The sequence below is a fragment of the Takifugu rubripes genome, chromosome 2 (assembly GCF_901000725.2).
Source record: "Takifugu rubripes chromosome 2, fTakRub1.2, whole genome shotgun sequence".
In the NCBI taxonomy this organism is placed as follows: domain Eukaryota; kingdom Metazoa; phylum Chordata; class Actinopteri; order Tetraodontiformes; family Tetraodontidae; genus Takifugu; species Takifugu rubripes.
This window is the reverse complement of record NC_042286.1, coordinates 4,326,854-4,349,036: the sequence shown is the minus strand read 5'-3', so window position 1 is coordinate 4,349,036 and position 22,183 is coordinate 4,326,854. Positions and strand designations below refer to the sequence as shown.

Sequence of the window (22,183 nt, the reverse complement as noted above, 5' to 3'; positions counted from 1 at the left end):
GTCAAGTTGCATCATTTTGCATCTGTCACCAGGTAAAGACATGCAACACCCTCCTGTGCACCTGCCTATTGTGTTCTGATTGACAGGGCACATAACATTTGTTCTGTGTCGACTCTTGAGTCGCGCTTGCTTTTAAAAACTGTCGCTGAGTGTAGAATCTGGATCACTTTCAGTTTTTTCCCGCCTCTTTATGTGTCAACAGTTCAAATAAGTGCGGTGCGGTTTTGCATTCGAGGCTGTCGTCGCTAACCCTTCTACAGCCGCTATCTCCAAGAAGTAAAGGCGTCGTTTCGGCCCCCGCTGCCCTCTGACACAGATCACTAAAAAGCCTCAGAGCTGGTGTCCACACGCTGAACTAATCACCGTATCTGAAAGGCACAGTGGGGCAGACTGGCTAATTAGTAAAGAGTGTTAACTACTGTTAGCTGTCTAAGTTAACGAAGCATTCGGTAACCTGTATCCTTCAAAGTTCCTGTAATCTGAGGTTTACGATGAGGCCCAAAATCTACCATGAATCATTTTAGGTCAAGAATCCAGATGTGCTGCAGGAGAACAAGGGTCCAGTGGGAGTTTCCTCATTTGTTTTGTTTATTTCTCCTAAGATGATCCAACTCAAAGCCTTCCTCTTATATTTGTTAGTTCTCAGACTCGCATTATGTCATTAAAAACAACAAAGCCTCGATACCGAGAGTGCCTGACCCCTGAAGTATTCGGTTCAGGTGAGGCTTCACGCATCTCCTGCTGGAGCATGTTCGCTCCCTTCCCAACATCACCTTGTTTGCACAGGACGAAGAAACAGGCGGTCGAGCCGGTTTGGTTTCATCATGTAATCTGATTACCCGCTGACAGATCTGATGTGCCTCCTCTCCACCGCAGGTATATTAATGGCGAGGACGGGGAATAATGCGTCCAAAGCCGCCTTGTATTCAGCTCTGGAGTGCTGTATTGCTGTCAGGTCTACTGAGGCGTGAACGATGGGATTCAGTTTGTCTGGCCTGTCGGTAACACGCTTCAATCCCTGTTTTCCGGTCCTTCTGTTCCTCAAGACTCAGCTGCAGACAAACTCGGTTTTCCTGTGGTATTTCAGTTGATAATTACTTCCATGGAAAAACCACAGAAGACACATTCTTTTATTGACAATATGTTTAATTGAGCAAATTAGACGGGGTCCATTTTGCGCAGCAGCTGTGTACACACGCGGAGGAATCTGTAAGGGAAGCCCTCAGAGCCCCAGTAAAGGGATTCACTGAGAACTGCGGACCTGGGAAAAAAAACCCTCATGTCAGGAGGCGTCTCTCTGCCAAAGCGGTGGCTTTTTTTAATGCAGATGCACGTCATTGGCGTGCGTACCAATCCTCAGAGGCCCTCGCCGATCGTCAGGCCTTGTCGATTCTGCAGCTGCCGATGTGTCGGGTCCTGTGGACCGGTGGGTCGCTGGCTTTAGAGCCTCCGAGAGGGTTTGGGATTTAGAAAAGGGTTAGGGTTAGGGTTAGGGTTAGGAATCAAACATCACTCATTTAGGGGCATTTTAGTGAGATGGGATGAAGACGGATGGCCAGTCCGTTTGGAGTTTCAGAACGTTCCTTTAAAAATCACTTTGATTCCTACTGAGATCAAAGCATGTGTTTAGTCTGAAATCACAGAGTGGCTGAATCATTTATGATCTGTTTCCAATTATGAATTTGACTCATCTTTTCGCCTTTTAGGTCTGGTGGAGATCTGCTTAATGCACCCCCTTGACGTAGTGAAGACGAGGTAAGACCCCGCCGAAAGCGAATATGCTAAAAGTCCTACTCTGTGCTGCATGTGAGCTACACACAGGAACCTCCAGATCTGCCTGGAATCGTCTGACCTGGACGAGACTCAACGCTCAAACGTCTGGGGCTTATTGATAAAAAGGACGGCACTGTTTGGAAATATGTCATTCCCGGCAAAGACGGCATTATGAAAGGGAATTCTTTTAGTCTGTGGTTGGTGAGCACGCAGGGTGAAGATGAGCCAGATGCCGCTAAATGCGTCGGCTGCTTTTTAATGACCGGCTTGCTTGTTACGCAAAAGCAGCAGCCGTCTTTGAGTGATCAGGAGCCTCGCACCACAGCATCTCAGCCAGCCATAAACAGGTCGTGGGCTACCAGTAAAGCTTTATAGTCCCTCACAGGCCAAGCCGAGACCTCTGGCTTCATTCTCAACCCCCTCCCCTCCCCCGTGCCCCCTCACTCTTTCTGTCATTTACGGCAGCAGTTTCTTGGTAAATCAATTGCCCGGCGTGCCTTTTAAAAGAGTGAGATGGTTGCACTTTGAAGGCAGCGCCAACACCAGAACAATAAGAACGGCCGGGATAAAAGCCAGCGCCGGGCGGCGTGGCGTTACTCGATATTTGATACTTTGAAGCTTAAAGCGTGATTTACGGTCACGTATGGAAGCTATGTGGGTTTATTACAGGTAAGTCGTCAGCGCTGCCCATCCGTCCTCATGCAGGGGTCAGGGTTAAAAGTGCACGCTCTATTTTCTTTGTAACTCTCATCCTTAAAAAGTGGTAAAAGCTGCTCTGAATGTTGACAGGTTTATCTGTCCTTTCCTCCATTTATCTCCATGTGTTTACAGTAACTATTCGTTCGGGCTAAACTGACTCCTTTTGGTCTCAGAGGTTAAAACACAGACATCTTTAATGAGGAGATTCGGGTATCAAACACGTAGGCAGCAGATATGCATGAACACACACCTAAAACCAGTGCCCAAACCCAGTGGACGGACCAGCTAATTGGGACAACGAAGGAGCTGAAATCTATTAGGGAGTCAGACAGCGACACACCTCCAGTCGGTCACTTTCTCCCTCAGCCAGGCATGGCTCTTATTAGGCACCGGCCCCGGCTTTAATGTCCACCGCCTCAGATTAAACAGCAACTGGAGTAAATTTACCTTTTTCCACTGACTCAGAATCAAAGGGACCCCCCCCCCCCCATTTCTTTTTCCACTTTTTTTTCTCTTTGCAAGGTAAATGTGTACCTGCCTGGGAGCCCTTGTTTGCCTATTTTCCAAATGAGGGTTTATCTTACCGTGAAGGGGGAGGACGAGGTGTGTTCGTTTAGAAACTGGCGTCAGAAGTGAGAGTTGTTCGTCTTTTTTGCCTTTGTTGTTGGATTTTTACTCCCCGTTGTGCTCCTCGCTACTTAGTCAAGCCGTGACCCCCTTCACTCACCTCTGCTAACAAGTACATCTATCTTACATCTTAAAGAACTCCTGCGGAGCACGCAGATTTACCACCACTTTCATCACGGTTAAAAGAGGCAAATGCATATAAATACATTGGAACAGGAGTATGCGTGCGACGCAGAGCTTCCTGTCTGTATGGTCTGCCTTATGGGCCACATTTTTACACCTTAATGCAAAGGACAGAACAAAACTAGCCAAAAAAGCATTAAAAAATAGACTTTTCCCCCTAATCTGACCCTCTGTGATCATTATTTTCCCAGTGTTCTCCACTGTCACGTGTCAAAATGTGCCTCAAAAACAGACTAGAGGAAAAACGGCTAATGAGACAAGAGAAAATGTTGACTGCACGTCAGCCTGGAAGAGCGCAACATAGCTGGAATATAGCATGTAATGTTGGAGCGAAGTTGTGGGCCACGGATATTTTCTTTAGCGTTCTGTGAAACGGCGTAATTACGGACGTAACAGAACATCTGCAACAGTTCTCGCACTGTTGTTCCCCTTTAACACACGCAATCCATGAGCAACAGTCAAACCAGTGAAAGGTTTTTTAAAAGTTTGAGTCAAAAACGCACCAGCACCCCACCGCGGTGTGGGGTGTAGATGGAGGGTGGGGGGGTGAAGGGAGGGACGAAGTCAGTTTTGCTGAAAGAGAGACACCAGAACTGGAGTTACAGCTTTTCATTAACCTGGAAACCACCTAGTTACATGGTTCATGGGCTGGTCTCAGCTCACTTAGAGGTAACAAAGGGTGTCAGGCGGCACATTCTGTGGGGGGCTGTGTGCTTGGGGCACCCCATCTGACTCTGATCAGGTTCTCCCTCTCATTAGAGACTCGGGCTGCGTTCCCTTCATGTCGAGATCCTGTTACACGGAGCTCCGCCCTAATACACAAGAATGCACAAACATTCTCATCTGAAAGCAGCTTCCATCAACCCGTCAGACTTCCGCCACGCAGTCGAAGCCCCGCCTTCCTCGTGTTCGGACCCCCATCGGCAGGGAATCCTGCCAGCGTGAGCTCGGTGCCGTTTTCTTTACATCTGAGCGATTGGACGTGTTTGCCTTAATGAGCCCCTAAGATGTATTTATGTACAGTACCTCCTGGCTCAGCCCCTCCTCCTCTGCTGCTGCCCCCCCCCCCCCCCCCCCCCCCCCCCCCCTTCCCCTAGATCATTGACCTACACATTACGAACCATCCTCCACTGGTCCTTCTACCACCGATGCTCTTCTGTAGAGCTATTTATGCTCCAAAAAATCACGTTATTTAATTGCTTTGCATGACAGAGGCTGCTTCAAGGCCCGCTGGAAAACTTGGTATCGTCCCTCACTCGTAGCCGTTTCCATAGCAACTCTGCTCCCATTTGGCAACACGTTAAAACGTGTCCCACTTATGAGGAAGGTGTTGAAAGTGATCTGTGTTGATGGGCTCAGACAGGGAACAGTTCCGAGGGCAGCCCAGAGCCCCCCCCCCCCCCCCACTTCTGCCCCCAGCTGCTCGGTGAACCTCCGTGCACCTATGGAGGAATCCCTGACACAACCTTCAAACAGCAGGGTACAAAGGGGCTGCAGCCTGATGGCCGGTCAGCACTGTGAGACTGCGGAGCCAGACGTTCCTCCGTCTGCGTAAACCCAAACACACGCAGGAAAAACCAGCGAGTATCATTTTGGGCTGTAATCACGAGCGCAAACGTGTTTGGCAGAATTAACGCTTTGAAAAACTCCAGGCTCTTCTGAGGACCAGGCAGTTCACCTAATTTCTTTGTATGATCCGACCAAGGACTTTAAATATTGTGATCAAGACGCACGGATTATCAATCTGCCCCAGAGTCCCCAAGAATTATGTTGATTTGAAGTGATTGTGCATCTCACATTCCAGACTTGTAATTTTCAGTTTGTTAACTGTAACCATGTGTTTCCTAACCCACACCTTAACCATATTTTATTTCCTGAAACCGCAGTCTTTTCCTAACCAGAATCATGCTGGAGCTGCCATGTGCACGGGCTGCAGAAAAGCAGAACCTTTAAAGAATGCTTGTCTTGGAGCCGTCGACGTGCAGCTCTTTCTTTTCATGCTGATTGGAGTTCCATTCCTTGTTTCTGAGTGTACGCAGCAAAAGACTATCCAAGAGTGAAGCATCAAATGAGCGAAAGAAACATTTCACTTACTCGTGCTGCAAAAAATGAGCATCTTTTACACTGAAACCGTTAAATGCAACAGACAACATGAGGATGAGAAGCATGAGGCTGTTTGATCATTATGACAGGAAGTCAATTTTAATATAATCTGGTAGATTTAGAATCATTGATTCTCCTCAGCATATTTAACGTTGGATCATTCCGTTTCTCCCAACATTTTACAGGATTTGTATGGAAAGAGGCACTTTTCTTTGATCTTTCTTTGATGATAACACCCCAACATCATTTTTTGGTGCAATCCTTGGGGAAGATTCTAATCAAATGGAACTTCCAATGTTTTCCAACGCTGCAGTGAAAAACGTGTCATCGCCTCAAAAATACACTCGTAATGCTCAAAACATCTGACTCAGGTTGGGCCCATCCTCATGCTGTTTTATGCAGCCCTTTTCCTGCTCCTTCATGGCAGCACAGCCTGATCTGAGGTCAGAGAGGTCAAGGTATATGAGCAGACATCTGGACAGAACTGGTCCCAACATGACCAAAGGGAACCGGAGTTGGTTTTATCAGACTGAGAAAGAAGCCAAAGTTCCAGCTTCCTCCGTCTTTATCTGCCCCTAACATACTGCCCCATGTCTCAAGCTGCCCCAGGTCCGGCGGGTTTGCAGTTCTTGTGTCACCAGTCCAGATCTGACTCTGGCAGGCTGCCGTGTCACGAGCTCCGGGGCTTTATCACTTCCCCTCTGCTCCCATCTCTGTGTCCTCTTCCCTTTGACACTGTTTTCCTATTCCTCCTAAGGTCTTCCTTTATTGGCCTCCTCCAGTCACACTCAAACACATTTTTCTACTTTAGCACACTTTTTTTTGGTTGTATTTCAGTTTTTAATGTTTGGCTAGTGTTCTTGTGCCGTTTAACTGCACATAGTTACGCTGGATTAATGTCAGACTTGTATGGAAGTCCAACGTGGAAAAGATACGCTCCGAGATTATTGAGCAAACACACAACTTTTGCATCTATTGTTGACAGTTTCTATTCATGGTTATCCAAATAGTTTAGGCTAACCGAGGCCGTGACCATCGTGTTGGACTGTTGAGGTCGGCAAAATGCTTTTAACCTCATGTTCCAATCCAATGGTCCTCTACCGCCTCATTAAAATTAATTGTCTGGCTGTAAAAAAATCAATTTCGGCTTTATATTTCCTGCTGGACTGTCTGTAGATTTATCCCAGAGATTTCATCCTGTGGCTGTGTTGATTCATTTCTTTCTTTTTTACACTGTACTTGGCTTTTCCTAAAGCCACGAGTAGAACAAGACTTTCCCTGGAGAAAGTTGGAGATTATATACTTGACGCCTGGAGAGGGAGTCCTATCTGTAAATAGGATCATCCGTGAGATGTGAGGTGTCCGTGTGTTGAACCAGGTCGGACTGACACTGAGAGAACACCATTAGTGCCAGAGTTCTCCTGATCTGCACCTCCAAGGCCCCTTCCACCCTTTCCCCCCTGTCATTAATGAGCGTCACCCCAACATCTCGTCCGCTCAGATGTGACAGCCCGTCTTGTTGGTACTCGGTTCAAGGGTCTGGGAGCGGGCACGGCCTTGCACGGACCTCAAACACGCTGCTCTTGCCCATAAAAATACAAAGAATTGGACCTGGAACCGTTGCTCCACCCTCCTTTACCTTTTTGACTTCATGGACGCTGAGGGTTTGTACTTTTATAGGCAGTGGAGGTCAGATGGGTAAAGTCTTATTATTTACCCCGATGTCTTGGTCATAGAAGCCCCAACCTGCCCTCACCTTCACCCTCACATGGGCAGCTCTGGGCCTGTAAAACAGAACCACTGGAAGAGAGGGATATTGGAAGGGAATGAAAGGAGGAGTACTCTCGATGAACCCACAGATCCCCTCAATAGCTCCACCAGGGTAAACTGTATCTCTGCGTGCTATGATTGAAAGAGACGCTCAAAGCGGCGTGTTTAAAAGAAGCCCCGGGGCTTCCTAGAGTCTTCTATCTGCAGAGTTTACGATCTCTGCTGCTGATTCCAAGGCTGAGAGAATCCGCCAGAGCAAAGTGGACCACCTTCCACTCCTCTCTGGCCAAAGAGGATGAAATTATGAAACAAAAGTTGAGGTCTTTGTCTTTACAGATGGGATACTCATACTTTGTCCTTATTTTCAATGTTGGTTTCCATGACGAGTGACATTAGCAACTTCCTTGCCAGGGGCCTGATGGTTCCCCTGCTGCCACAAGTTCTTCTGGTCCTCCCTATTATCTCCCACTCCACGGGCCTTGCTGTTTGGTCCCTGGCTTTTATGGCGGTGTAGGAGAGGGCCATGAGGAAATGAGGTGACCTCGGGGTCGCGAGTCGAGTCAGGGGGTTGGAACCGGACCGCAGCCCTTTCGAACTAACTCTGTAAGAGCTACTTTGTGTTGAGGTAAGCAAAGCACAGAGACAGGAGGAGACCGGGGACAGGGTCCCTTCCATCCTTGACCCCAGCATCATATGCCTTTCATTAAGCCAGATTTGAATATGTTTACAAGCCCCAGTGGTCTTAAATCTTCCGGCCTTTTGCCACCGCCACCTCCGTGCCTCTCGTTGCGCCGTCCCCTCATCCCTGCAGCCCTTCTTTTGATTCTTCTCTTTAATATGGTGTCAGACATCTATTTATTATGCTGTTTTAACTGGTTTTCAGGAGTGGGTTACAAGCTATTTGGGAATCCACAAAGCAGGATTTGAGGGACACCCTTCTAAGATGTTAATCTGTTAGCGATATGAAAGGCCGCTCACCCCACTAAACCCCCCTCCACTGGAACCCGGGGGCTCTTTATGGCCCCATCAGGCACCCGCATGGACGACTTACTGCTGACCTTGTGACCTGGCAGTTGAAGCCATATGAGGAGGGAATCTTTTTCTTGTCCTATTACCCTCCTCTCCCTTCCCTTAAATCCGCTTATGTTGCTGTCTTCAGAACACACAGTGATTGTATGAAGAGCACACAGGTCTGATCTGCCTTAAACACGTCCCGTTTGCTTTATTTGTGGGGGGATGGTCACTTCTAAACCGTAATGAGATCTCCGATCATCTTAAAACATGAAAATCTACCAGACTCTGTCTACATTCTTTCTTTTTCAGCGCGACAGGCCTGTCATGTAAAAGATTTACACACAACTAGCTGCCTTTATTAGCGCGGCACCAGTGTGTTTGCTGTACAACAGAAACTCCCTCAACTGGCTCCATCATATTAAAAATTTACACGTAACTGAAGAGCTGTTTCGATCGGCTTAATAGCGTGTTAGCAGCTGAAAAGCTCGCTGCAACAGGCCTGGTCCCGGGGAGTTGGGCGGCTAATTGGATCGGTTGGGTTAAATAAATGTTTGAGTTCTCCTCTGTGTTGGGGGGATCTGGTGGCAGGAGTGTGGAAAAAAACACACATGAAAGGAGAGCTGAGGAAAATACGGCGAGCTCATTTATGATAAGATCCCATTTGTTCTGAGTGTATTTTACACACAGGTGTGACTGTGTACAGTAGCCTGTTGCACTGAGAGAGTAATGAGAACTTGTTTGTCGTTACAGATTCCAGATCCAAAGAGGAAGCAGCGACCCCAATAGTTACAAGAGCCTGGGTGATTGCTTCCGGACCATCTTCCGCAATGAGGGGTAGGTTTTTCCACAACCGTTGTCATCCGTCGCACAGAAAAACCCCACTGATTGGGGCTAACAGTCGGTTCAGCCTTCCTGTTTCCTGTGTGCACAAGGAGGTAATTGCCCTCGTTTGTCTTTGATCTTACAGAGATTTAAATTCATTCAGCCCTTTTATTTATTTTTTTGGATGAATCGATATGTTCACAAACACAAATGCAGAAAGAGCTCATGGCATTTATTAAAGGGCTAATCCAGTTTAATCAGATTCAATTCCTTTTAAATCAAGGAATATCCTTTAGAAATAATGCTTGGTAATAAGTTTTTTTTTTATTGTCTATTTGATTCAAAACACAGCATCAGTTTATGGGACGTGTCCAAAAGTTGTCACCAGAGATGAGAGATATTCAGCAGCAGATCAGGATGTAAAACCCTCTGAGTGAAGCAGGCACCGTAGCCTAGCCCCCCCTGCCCCTGCCCCTGCCCCTGCCCCTGCCCCTGCCCCTGCCCCTGCCCCTGCCCCTGCCCCAGGAACAGGCCTGCGAGACGACGCAGGTGCTCGTTCTGTTTACGGCGAGTCGACAGCTTTACAGCGGACATGAAGCCGATCTGCAGCGAGGTGCGAGGGAGGCCCGGCCTGTGACAGTTGGAAGCTCTGCGCGAGTCTAGCAGATCCAGCTACAGTTCCGCACACACACACAAACACACAGTGTGAAATTCAATACCTGCGTGCCTACATGCTTTTTAGGTGTGTCCTCTGACACAAGATTCACATGAATTTCCACAGTCTCTGACATAATAAAGCTGTTGCCAAATTACACAGCAACGTTCACATCACCTGTGACCGATATTTGACTGTGGGTTTACCTAAAGAAACACTGCAGCAGGAAGATCCACTTTCCCATCCACCACTTATCAGGAACGACCTGCTCCTATTGAGGTTTTCCCCAGTAGCACGTCCCAGATTACCGCCAGTCAAAACCACTTAGGCCTAAGTAATAGAAATAGAATTAAGTTCCACCATTGTGGAATTATTATTAATAAAAATAAACCTCTGCCTTCAGCTCCTAGCACAACGTGGCTAACCTCTCTTCCTCCCGCTCTCTGATGTGATGAGGGATGAAACCTGATCTCCCAGCACGAGCCTGGTGATTAAACCGAGCAACCATGTGGAAACGCGCACATGCAAAGGTCCAAATATATAACTGCAGGAAATCATTTGAATCCTGGGAGTCTGAAAAATGACAATGTTAGAGTAGATTATTATGATAAAAAACACAACATTATTAAATGCCATAACCGTGCTCAGGCGTGTGTGACGGCGTTGATTCCGCTCGCAGACACTTTGTTGCTGTATTAACTTACAGGCCTTTTTCTCTGGGTGTAGCAGCGTGAGCGCCTGTTAAGTGTTTCCGTCTGGAAGGAAACAAAAAAGACTCTTTTCTCTTGCGTTCTGGAGCGGGGTACCCAGGGTCTGGGTCAGGACCCAGAGCACGGTCCACAGAATAAGAAAAACGTCCATCACATTAGAGATCCTTGGCCTTAAACACATCAGCTAATGCTAGTACGGGGGCCCAGCCGCAGCACAAAAGGCAAATTCCAAATTCCCAAGCTAATTTCTAAAAATATCTCCAACTGGAAATACTTGTAAATCCAGTCGTGAAAAATATTTTGTTCTCTGACTCAACAGCCACTCTAGGTTCTGCCACAAACCGGGGACAAGTATTCGGTTCCTAAAATTCAAAGATGTTCCGCTAAATGCGCCCAAATGTCATCCATATGGAACCTTGTGGCACTGTCCACAATATATTTTAACGTACTAATAAAGAGCGAAGGAAAGTCATGATATGAGGAGATAATGTCAGAATTTTAATGTTGTTGCTTCATAATTTGTGTGATTCATGTGTTGTTTGTGCGTTTATCTTGTAAATCTCTAATGGCAGTAATTTTCCCTGTCACTGATAAAGTCAAGGTGAGACAAGACGAGACAACACATTTGCAGTGGAAGCGTGCTGGTAGCTTGCATGTCGGCCTGTTTCTAAAGACCGCTCTCCCTTCTCGTGACTCTCCTCTGAAAACCGAACTGGGATTGAGCAAAATGTGCTGGAAATGTTCCACTGGACGGAGTCGGTGCCAAACTCCTCCCCACACGGCTGTTAAAAAAGGAAAGGTTTATGAAAATGAAAGCCAAATCCCACACACGCACACACACACGTGCACGTCGCCTCCAGTCCTTCTCTCGCTCTGTGTCAGGAGGCCATTTGTTTAAAAAAAGCCAAAAGGGGACTTAACGTGTCGTTTCCATTGGAAATCAAATGAGCATTCAAACGAGGGCCACTCACTAGAGGCCATATTTGTCCTGTAACAAAATTCACTCCTCCATCACCACCCGATGGCTCCCCAGCCTGACCACACCCGGGAAATCTGTGGCCAGCATTTGCATGGACAGACAGAGGCGAGGGAATGGGCTTCCGTCTGACTGAAATAACTTGTTGACACTAACGATGTCGGGGATTAATTGGGCTTGCCATAAAGAGGGAGCGGAGGTTGTCCCGTCCTTCTGGAGTTATGTGCAGGACAAACGAGCCCCTGCACCCACAATATTTACACTCGGGCCAAATCGGGCCAGATAATCTGTGTTGCCACAACAACGCCGGTGCCACCGTGCACAGGTCAGTCTGTCCGCTCACCTGTGTTCAGTATCAATACGCGCTCGCCTGCACGCAGCGAAGCCACGGGATACGCTTCATTTAACGCCCAACCGTCTGCTTCCACACGTGGTTCTTCCCAGGTGACGTTTTGGCCGCGTTCACCCAGCAATGGCTGCGGGACTGGAAGCGATTGGAGAAGCTTTTTGTCCCCAAGCAGCCACCGTAGGCACTCCAACAGGGTCTACTTGATGTCGGTTCACATCCTCACCGCCAGGGGCTGCGACATCCCACACGCCTGACCTACGTGACAAGACCTGATTGAGTTATTTACCTATTTCAACCGTTTTAAAGCACACGTCTGTAAACAGAATGATCCCCCGGTGGGAGGGTGGGGATAACAATATAACTGACCCCCCGCCCCCAATATCTTTAAATGATCATTTAAAAAGGAAAGAACTTTAGCTGACTCTTATCAAGTCTCAAGCTTTGATGTCTGATGAGTAGGGTTAGCCTCCCGAGATTAAGGGAAATTAGATATCTGAGTGATCTGCCATGTTTATTGTGCTTGTACCTTCTTGCACGTCAAAGGCTGGTCAGGTTCTCATGGAGAACCGGCCGAACAACCCAAACATTAAGGCTCAAACCTCCTGCCAGGTTTCTGCTTCTGTCAAGTTCTGTAAATAGTCTGAATCTTCAGGGCCTTCAGGTTTTCTTTTGAATCCTCCTTTTTGGCCCAAGGAGGGAAGCCCTCGGTCCTGGGAAGAGGGGTGGAGGCAGGACGACGCCCCGCACAGGTGACACAGGTGCCACAGGTGACACAGGTGACACAGGTGACCGGTCCCTCACAGGACTTTAGTAAGGGTGGACCTGATGTGGAAGACTGAGCTGTGAGGTGTACTTGCTGTCCTGAAACTGCCTGAGCAGATATTCATCAGTAATTTACATTCCTGCCCGTTTTCCTGGGAGAATTTTCATTGTTTGAATGGGACAGGTCCAAACTGTAAATGATTCCGAAGCATTTAAATCCTTAAAAGATTTACAGAAACATTCTCCCACATGGAAATGACGCCACGACCTGCGTTTTATCCAGGCTTTTCTCTCCGTACGTAACTTATTTTATCATTTTCCTGGCACCGGCTCGCATGTTAAATCGGCTGGATTTATGAGCGAGCAAAGCTAAGCTAGAGCACCAAATTGACTGGAATTATACAGCTGTTGCCCTTTGAAACGTACAGAACGTGGAGTCATGAAAAAAACACTTAAATCATTTCCTCTGCAGAAATTCTCTGCCAGCGTTTGTGGTTTCAGGATATATCTCAGCAGTGATTTTGCCAAACAGCGGCACTATATTTTCTGTTTACATTCTGAAGGCTTGGAAGTAGGCGAGCGGTAGCCGCGCGCATTCATCAAAGCGGTGGCTGGAAGGAGCGCGCGGGTGTTGGGAAATATAAACCCGATTAGTAGCTCCACTCGCATCTTTGAAGCAGTTCAGTTGGTGCAGAAATACCCCAAATGACATCATGAACGTAGCTCAGCTCAGCCCGTAGCAGCAATTTGTTGCATGATATGAGATGTAGGATCCAGATTTCTGGAGCCCGACGGGCCTGAAGTCAGTAAATCCGTGTCTCTGCTGCATTGAGATCGCTCATGATTGTCTTCGCTGATTGTCTTCGACATGTGGTTGCCATTTATTCCCACGCAGTGTGACAAAATTAAGAAATTAGTTATGGAAAATGAATTTGTTTACTCAATTACACTCCATGTGTCCCCTTTTGGGGTGTAATTTACGCCCGAGGCTGTCACATTATACAATACAAAGTCTACAAACACGTGTGAAGCACTTGATAAATTACATTTCCCATCTTACGCCGCTCAAACAGGGACCGTAATTGTTTTGTGGTCGTGCATGAAGTTCATAAATGCGGCCGTGTCCAGTGATTTGTTTTGCTAAGCCAACCGTCCAGAAGACTAATTATCACAGACTGCAACAACCTTAAAACCACCCTGATGTTGAGGCGTTTGATGGTCATGCTGGCGTCCATCCCAGCAGCCTCGGGCGTGAAGAGGAGGCGGAGGAGGAGTAAACCTTTATCTGTGGTTTTAATGGTACAGCAGGTCCAGGATCGGCCCTCAAAGAAGACCATTTTTCCATAAATCCCAGTTGGTGGCACCTGGGGGTCGACCATCAAGTAAATTTCTCCTCTCTGTCTGCAGAATCTTCGGCTTCTACAAGGGAATCCTGCCGCCAATCGTGGCTGAGACGCCGAAGAGGGCCGTGAAGGTGAGCTGAGGGGTGTAACAGGAGGCGCTAGCATGGCGCTAGCACGGAACCCGTGACCGCTCCTTCCTTTTGGCCCAGTAAATATCATCTGGCATATTTGATGGGCTGATAATTTGTGTGTAGCAAGCAAAGTTGTGAAACGGCGCTCAGATTAAGACGGCCAGCGTGACGTCAGACACACCCCCACAAGCCTCTTCCTCAGAATCGTCTCTGTCTCACGCACTCCGCCTCCAGCGGCGTGTCTGCGTCATCGCCGATGAGTTATATCGGCGCGCGAAGGTGTCAGCGTTTTAACGCGCGTCGCCACGGCAACAGCTCATTTATCTTTCTCTTCTCTCCGCAGTTTTTCACCTTTGAGCAGTACAAGAAGTTGCTGAATTTGACCCCTTTGTCCCCGGGCGTTGTGAGTCCAGCACACACGACACCTGAACACACTGTTACCCGGAAAAACAAACACACTCCGGCTGGGCCAGAAAGAGCGTTACACCCAGTGAGGCCAAAAACTATTTTGGAACACACAAGCTTTGGTGTAACACTTCCTGTTAGCACTGAGCTCTTTGTTCCCACTAATGTGGAGTCTGGGGCTGCAGGGGTTAATGTGAGTTTGTGTTTCCAAACCAGAAATGAAGTGAATTTCATACAACAACACAATGTTGGGAGTTCTGGTCAACCATCAAGGAAGCGGCGTAGAACTAAAACTACTCTGGACAATTTAGTTTAAATTGCACGTTTTATTTGAACAGAAGCTACTTTAATTTACTTTTCTCAGAACCCTGCAGAACTGAGCCCGTGCTGCTCTGCACCATATTTCAGCTGTTTCAATGCTGATTATGTGTCGACGTTTAGCGTCTATGCTAACACGCTAGTCTTGCTGATTCTGCTATTTTTACAACACTAAATCCAAAACGTCGCTTCCTTATTAGCGCGATTAGCATCAATAGCATCATTTGTACTCTGGTCCCACCACCTGTCTCAATGGTTCCGTTCCCTGGTCTGTGTTATAGCTGGACAAATTTGGACAGATTTGCATGGCCAGGGTGTGGCCGTCACACACCAGCTATTCAGGTGGCAACCGAGTGTCAGGCGTGATGGATGGCTCACCTGGAAAGCAGCGTTGTGTGAACAACCGCTGGTGGAGAAATGTTTACCTGCCCTATCCATCACCCTGCACTCCTCCTCCTCCCTCGCTATCTCTCAATCTCCCCCTTCACCCTCCCCTCCTCCCAGAGCCCCTCCTCCTACCGAAATCACACCTGTTCACCTACAGACAGGTCTCTAATAGACCGCTGCCCGCCACAGAGTACCTTCATTTCAATTAAAGACCCAATAACACGAATCCAGGCCGGTTTCCTGGCTGTGTAAACATCACAAAGATGTGTGAGAAGATGGTCGCAGGACCGCAGGATAAAGAGCCAGGAAGAGTAATGAGCCGTAGACGACATGGTTCCATTACTTCCGTGTGAGCGCGCAGGCACCCATATGTGACATTTGTGGTTTTTTGTGGTCATCAAATAAGTCCAGCAGCATTTATGGCGCCTCTGTCACACAGGTTGTGTTTGCTTGTTTTTCGGGTTCTTGTTTTCTTTCGGGTTCTTGTTTTCTTTTCTTTGTTTTCTTTGCATACTCACACAGTTGTTTGTCGTGCGTGTGTGTGAGTGTGTTTTTAAAGAAATTCCTCATATGTACAAACGCCCACATCAGTCCGCAGGGGTGTGTCTGGAAAAGTCAGAGGAGGATTTCATCGATGTTTTGTTCTAAGTGATGTGAGCACATTTTAGTGACGCGTGTGTTTAAATCTTGATAAACATGCATGTTGCCGCCTCACCGTTGGCACAAATTAAACCGTGTGCGTGTGTGTGTGTGTGTGTGTGTGTGTGTGTGTGTGTGTTAATAGGCTTCAGTTTCAAGTGTCTCATCAGAAACTATGAAGGAATATCGACAAGTTTATTTTACAGAAATTACTTGATTGGTTTTGTTGTATTATGGTGGGATTAAGACACCATGGACAGTTGGTTCTGGTAACCAAACAGCCTGTTTACATTTAGACCCTCCAAAAAGTGGAGATATATTTAAAACAACCACCACATGTTTCAGGATTAACCCAGATTTATGCAACTAAAACACTTGATTATGTTTACAAAGGGGTCGGACGCGTATCAAAACGATGGCACGGTTTAAGGAAAAATAAGAAACTTGAATCTGGATGGTTTTTAATTCCAGAAGGGACAGAAATGAGTATTTAGGCAACTGGTGCCTAAATCTGTATTTTCTAAGCAGAGGATCGGAGCGGCCAGTAGCATTTTAGCCCGACTTGCACTCAATAAATAGCTACAGTTAGCGCCACCAGCTAGCTACTGTCTGCTAACTCTCCTCTGTACCAAAGCTAATCTTTAGTCTTGACCTGCCGTCACTCTGGATTTGAAGTCGCTCTTGCTAACGTTGGCAACGAGATGAGAACGCAAACGCTTCTGTTTAACTGTTAACATCAGTAACACGAGCCCGAGCCCTCATTGAACAGCACGTCCACCCTGGAATTGAGTTTGAGAAGGTGTGGACGCAACCTTCTGACGTCTGCAGTTGCTATGGAAACTCCCCTCTAATTGGGTTTGTTTCATCACGGTTGTCAGTTTCACACTGCAACACAATGGTTCCTGGGAGAACCTTTTCATGGCTAACTTGCCTTAAAACAGACTTTGGAGGGTAGAAAGGGACGGGCAGCCATGCTCACATGCACTAACATGTACGCTGAGCCAGCCCACAGCGAGCAGAGGAGCTCAAGTTACAGCAAACACTCAGGTGCCTTCACAACACTACCCTCGCGCCTCTGTTGCCGAAATATTTGGAATCTCCCGTATTTCACCCCGAAAAACTCTCACGATCCCGTTTCCTCCATTTTGTTGGGTCCTCTCGACGATAATAAGCACGGGCGTCTCTAGTGTCTGTCAAACAACGACCGACACCAGGAAAAAAACGAGCAAATGTCCATTTAAGATGCATAAAAAGAGGCGAGTCTGGACCCCGACGCGCTCTGAAACCCCGTCCTTCCTCCTGCAGGCGCTGTCCGTCGCAGGGCTGGGCGCAGGCTTGACTGAAGCTGTTGTCGTCAACCCGTTCGAGGTGGTGAAAGTCAGCCTGCAGGCCAACAGAGACGCCTTCAAAGAGGTTGTTGGGCATAAATCACTGGCAACGTGTTTGTGTGAGCTGCGCTTTATTCAGCGGATGCACTCTCTTACAGCAACCCTCCTCGTTCGCTCAAGCAAGACGCATCATAAAGATGGACGGGTTCGGGCGGAAAGGGCTGAATAAAGGGCTGACGTCGACGCTGGGACGCCACGGAGTCTTCAACATGATCTACTTTGGCTTCTATTTCAACGTTAAGGACGCCATCCCCACCAGCCCGGTAACACACCCTCACTTCCTGGCCCACAGCAGACGGAGAGCCAGGAGATTCTAACCTCGGCTACACGCAGCTTTTTGCTGCCTCCAGGCTACGCGCTACACATGTCCCAGCCACCTCGCCTCATGGGAGAGTTGCGAGTGTTTGACAGTATGATTAGTGAGGCTGCCGGCCTCAGCAGGGAGGAAGCCAAAATCAGAGAAGAGCTTGTAAGATCAGCCCCGCTAATACCTCATCTGTTTGCTCCTCATAACATCCTCAAGGTTTCAGGTTACACATCCGGCAGGCTCTGATGGCCCAAACAAAAGTTAATTTTGTTTAATGGAAATGTTACCATCCGCCCCTTCCACATGTACAAACTGGGAGCATTAGATTAACTCCAATGAACTAATTGGAAGCAGAGACTATTTTCAGGGGGAGGTTGCCGGGCCCGCTGCATTTTCCGCATTTTTCCAGTGACGCACGGCGAGCAGAGGAGCGAGTGGTCATCCTCCTCTGGATGATAATTATGTGGCTAGGTGACCCAAATAGCTCTGTTCTTCTTCTTCTTCTTTGTGGGGCTGGGCCACATCTGTATACACGGATGGAATGATGTTTGCGAGAGGCTAACGATGACTATTGTTGAAGACGCATAAATACTGCGGCTCCGACATCTCGCAGGCCGAACGGACGGCGGCGTTCCTCCAAATCCCCTTTAGTCGGCAACAATGAACTTGCAAATTGAGCCGGCCGAATCCGGGCTGCTCCCGCGCGGCTGTTTTAACAGCGTGCGGGAGGAATCATCACTCATAGGTGAATGTGCGAGGAGATGTTTGCTTAAGGCTGTTAGGAAGTGGCTTGATGGGTGTGCTTAGGCCGCGGGTATGCTAGCCCCATTCCACACCGCCCGCCGGAGGAAAAGAGAAGAAGTGGGATTAGCTGTTGATTTACCTCGACTCTCAGGGTGTCCAGCCACTTGAGAAAGGCCCGGACCAAAGAGGCTGCTGTCATTTGTAAAAATATCCCGGCCAATTAGCTGTCGGAGCTCTCTGAGTCTGGGCTTCTTTGGTACAGTAATACCCCTGCGCCCAGTCGCAGCCCAATTACACAAATTGTCCCCATATGCCTCCTCAGTCTGCCTGCATGCACCCTGTTTATAAATCCTCTCTGCTGGCTCCTCAAAGAACATGTGCTTCTGTTCAGCCAATCAGAGCCCTGCGCCACAGCCAGGAAGTCCTAATCTACCCCCCGCTACCATAAAATGATCCAAGCTTTCATGCCGGCTTTGCAATTATATGCACAAGCCCTCTCGTGCTTTAATCTATTATTTTAGACATCACATATCGTCCGTGCGCGGCGTCTCCACTTCCTCTCCTGTAGCATCAGCAAAGCACTTGTTAAATTATCCCCATTTATCTCTTGGACCAGGACCCCACCTTGGAGTTCCTGAGGAAGTTCACCATCGGCCTGGTGTCCGGAACCATCTCCTCCTGCGTCAACATCCCCTTCGACGTCGCCAAGAGCCGCATCCAAGGCCCCCAGCCGGTGCCCGGGGAGATCAAATACCGCACCTGTTTCCAGACCATGGCGCTGGTGTACCGGGAGGAGGGGTGAGCGTCGACGTCGCCGCCGCACCGGGGGCTAAAGAGACACTTGGACCGCTTCATTAGCAATTCATCGCCGACGTGCGGCCAGAACCGTCTGTCAGAGAAGACAAATGATTCCAGCTGCGGCAACAAGTTAGAGTGGGTGATGTGGTGCGAGTTTCCTCCGCTAACAATGCAGTCGGGGGGTGATCGGTTTGATCTGATGAATGGAAACCAAATATGGACGCTACGCTCATTTCTGCCGTCCGTCAGCTGGACAGTAAACGTTAGCATATTTTCGTTGTGTTTGCGATGCACCTTCCTCCAGGACGACATGTTTGTAGTTAGTGAGCCCAGCAGCCCTGTGCTGAAATGTTGGCGTTGCAGGGGTGCACGGAGGGGGGGGGGGGACATCCCCAGTCCCCTACACTAACACAACACAGTCCCGGCTAATTAGTGGTCCCTATGGGAGATGTCGTTAAGCAGACCCTAACGAGGCACGCCGCGCTCTACGGGTCAATCTAATCAGACAGAGGGCCGGGGAGGAAGTGGGTCGAGCCTTATTAACGCCATCAGTGGCGGGGGCAGGGAGCGGGACCGGGAGCACTCGGCGTAGGCAGGCGGCCGCCGGTCACCTTGAATGCATTAAGGGGCAGGTCTTTGACTCCGCTGGCCATTAGACCCCAGCTGTGAACCTGACGGGGTGAGAGACAGGCGAGGGAAGTAGACAGACAGGCCACAAGTCGCCATACACACACACACACACACACACACGCACACACACACACACACACTCTCTCTCTCAAGCAAGTGCACATACATGTACATGATTTCCTGAAACCCTTTTCTGTGTTTTTTCCAGGTACTTGGCACTCTACAAAGGACTGGTACCGAAAATAATGCGTCTGGGACCAGGTAAGATGCTAACAGATGCTAACGCAGCTTGAGCTGATGGTTCAGGGTTAATGTGGCTTTCGTGGCCTGGGCTATTTGTGATTGTTTCTGCTGGAATGAGAGCAGAACGTGTGCAATTATACCCTTAATTCAGACCATTTTGCCCCGTGTACGCAGTCATAAAAATATAATTAGTGGACCGGCTCATCTTTTCTCATCCATCCATCCACTCAGTGAATTTCCTCGTTAGCATTAGCCGCTGTTGGTCAGCTTGACTGTGGTGGTCTTCTCTCTCTGCAGGTGGGGCTGTGATGCTGCTGGTGTATGAGTACGTGTCAGGATGGCTGCAGAGGAACTGGTAAAAGCGGCCCCCGACAGGAGAATGAAACAAACCACAGTGCCTTAATCATACCTCCTACTGATACTCAGTATCGCCAGACCAAATTCTTTCAAAAATACTGCTCTTCTATAACAGTGATACGTTAAAACAGAACTACGGTTAAGCGGAAGAAAACAGCTCTGAAACAACTGCAGGTCCAAACTTTCCACGTCAGCATCAGGTACAAATGCAAATCCGCGAGCTAACAACTCGGTAGTTTCTGCTGAATGTAGCTTTAACGCGTTTTATCGCTTTTCCGCGGAGCGTTTCTGTTGGGTTAAAAAAGTGGGCGATATCATTTTTGGGAAGGCGGGTGAAGAAATGAGTTATGAAGAAAATCTTTCATAAGTAGACTATTTAGTCGACTGAATATTTTATAGAAATGCGTGATACTTGAATGCTTTTACACCTTAAAGATGCAGTTTGTAAGACTGAGACGTCCACATACGGTTTTAGCTGAGGGTCGAGTGCGAGTCCGCAGATTTCAGAGGACTTTTGTGTCCCTCTGAAATAAACCCTTTCGTGATTTTCTCTTTAAAGGAAGCGAAACACATGCAAATGTTAAAAAAAAAAGACTTTTAATTTTGCATCCCAAAGGTCAAAAAAATGTGACCTTTCATCAAACATGTCAAAATACAGCTGGAAAGCAGCTTTAAAAAAAAATCAAAACAGGATTTATCAGTTTTATTTTTTTTAATCCAAACTGTTTCATCGGGCTTATTTTTTTTAAAAGAAATCTAGAAAATTGTAATTTTCTATTTTTAGAATTTCAGAGGCTGCGTCTGCCGCCGGTTTGTCTCTCGACCCGGCTCAGGCCTGTCGTCTGAACCCCCCCCCCCCGTTATTCGGGCTGCGCTCGGCCGTCCGCAGAGCTGCGTCACGCTCGCTTCCGTCACATAATGTCGCTGTTTTCCAAAGTGCACCTTTCAGCTCCGCTGCTAGCACAGCGAGGCGGAGGGGCCTTTCTGTTGTCACTGTTCAGTCATATTAGCGCCGCTCTAGGCAGCCCGACGTAGAGCCGAGCGCCGTCCTGCTGCACAGAGGTCATAAAAACCCGCTGAGGTCAGCGGAGGATTCATCTCTACCAGACATCCCATCTCACTGAAGCCCGTGAGCCTCCCAGAGTCCCCACGTCTCCCCTATAGATACTGTGATCACCTCAGAGCAGCAGCGGCTGCTTTCATCTATATGCATGTTTTTTTATGATCTCCCATTAACTTAGACATTTGATACTATTTTTCACATTTTATACAATAAATTTGTACTTTTTTTTTGGCATCGTTGCCACGGTACTTACATGTATTCTCCAACAAATAAAAAGGAATGAAACTCCTCGCCGGCTCTGTGTGGGACTAGTTTTTGTCGCCTGTTTTCGGGCGCCTCGGCTCGTGCACGCCTCCCCCCGTCGGTGTTTGAGCTCAGGGTTTTTGTGAAAGTGAACGCAGGATTGAGGGAGTCGCACATGCTCTGGCGGCGCCCGCGAGCACCTCTCCGCCGGCCCGAGGCCTCCTCTGAGCCACGTAGGCATCTGACAGCGGCGGAAGGTTTTTTCTGCCGAGGGGGGGGGGCGGTGATGGATGACTCCCAGACAGATGGAGTTGTCAAAGCGCCGAACCTGCTGACAGCTGGGAAGAAGCACAGCCCGGCGTGCGTTTCACCTGGATTCCCCGGCGCGGCGAGCCGGCCATAAATCTCCGACGTCTCAGTTCCTGGAGCAGGCCTGTGATTAAGGCACGGCTGCTCCTCCTCCCAACACGCATGGCTGCTCACACACACCGATCAGAAGGTCCGGGCGATGATATCGGAGTGAGCGGTGCGGAACCAGCCGCGGCTCAGGGGAGTTGTTGCTTAGGGAAAGATTCTGGCTGCTGTCAGCTTCTTCACGCCGGTTCTATCAACACGCTCGAAGGCCGTCTGCTCTGCGTTACTCAGGCCGCCGCCTCATTGCAAGAAGCAAAGATCACCACGTGGCGCTGAAGTCGGCGGCGGCGATTGTGAACGCGTGCGGTCTGAGGGCCGTTCGGACCGTCG

The 22,183-nt window shown here is 48.4% G+C and overlaps 1 protein-coding gene across 3 annotated transcripts in view; it reads left to right on the top strand.

The window, feature by feature from the left end:
- slc25a21 (solute carrier family 25 member 21) overlaps positions 1-21,483 on the top strand; it is a 60,797-nt gene extending 39,314 nt beyond the window's left edge. For all 3 annotated transcript variants that reach the window (XM_029827372.1, XM_011614012.2, XM_003962253.3), the window contains 9 exons: positions 1,707-1,755; positions 8,920-9,003; positions 13,851-13,917; positions 14,261-14,320; positions 16,972-17,079; positions 17,153-17,317; positions 18,722-18,903; positions 19,742-19,794; positions 20,074-21,483. In XM_029827372.1, the coding sequence (XP_029683232.1) occupies positions 1,707-1,755; positions 8,920-9,003; positions 13,851-13,917; positions 14,261-14,320; positions 16,972-17,079; positions 17,153-17,317; positions 18,722-18,903; positions 19,742-19,794; positions 20,074-20,135 (830 nt within the window). In that variant the 3' untranslated portion in view covers positions 20,136-21,483. The remainder of the gene's footprint in view (positions 1-1,706; positions 1,756-8,919; positions 9,004-13,850; positions 13,918-14,260; positions 14,321-16,971; positions 17,080-17,152; positions 17,318-18,721; positions 18,904-19,741; positions 19,795-20,073) is intronic.
- Positions 21,484-22,183: the final 700 nt, after the last annotated feature.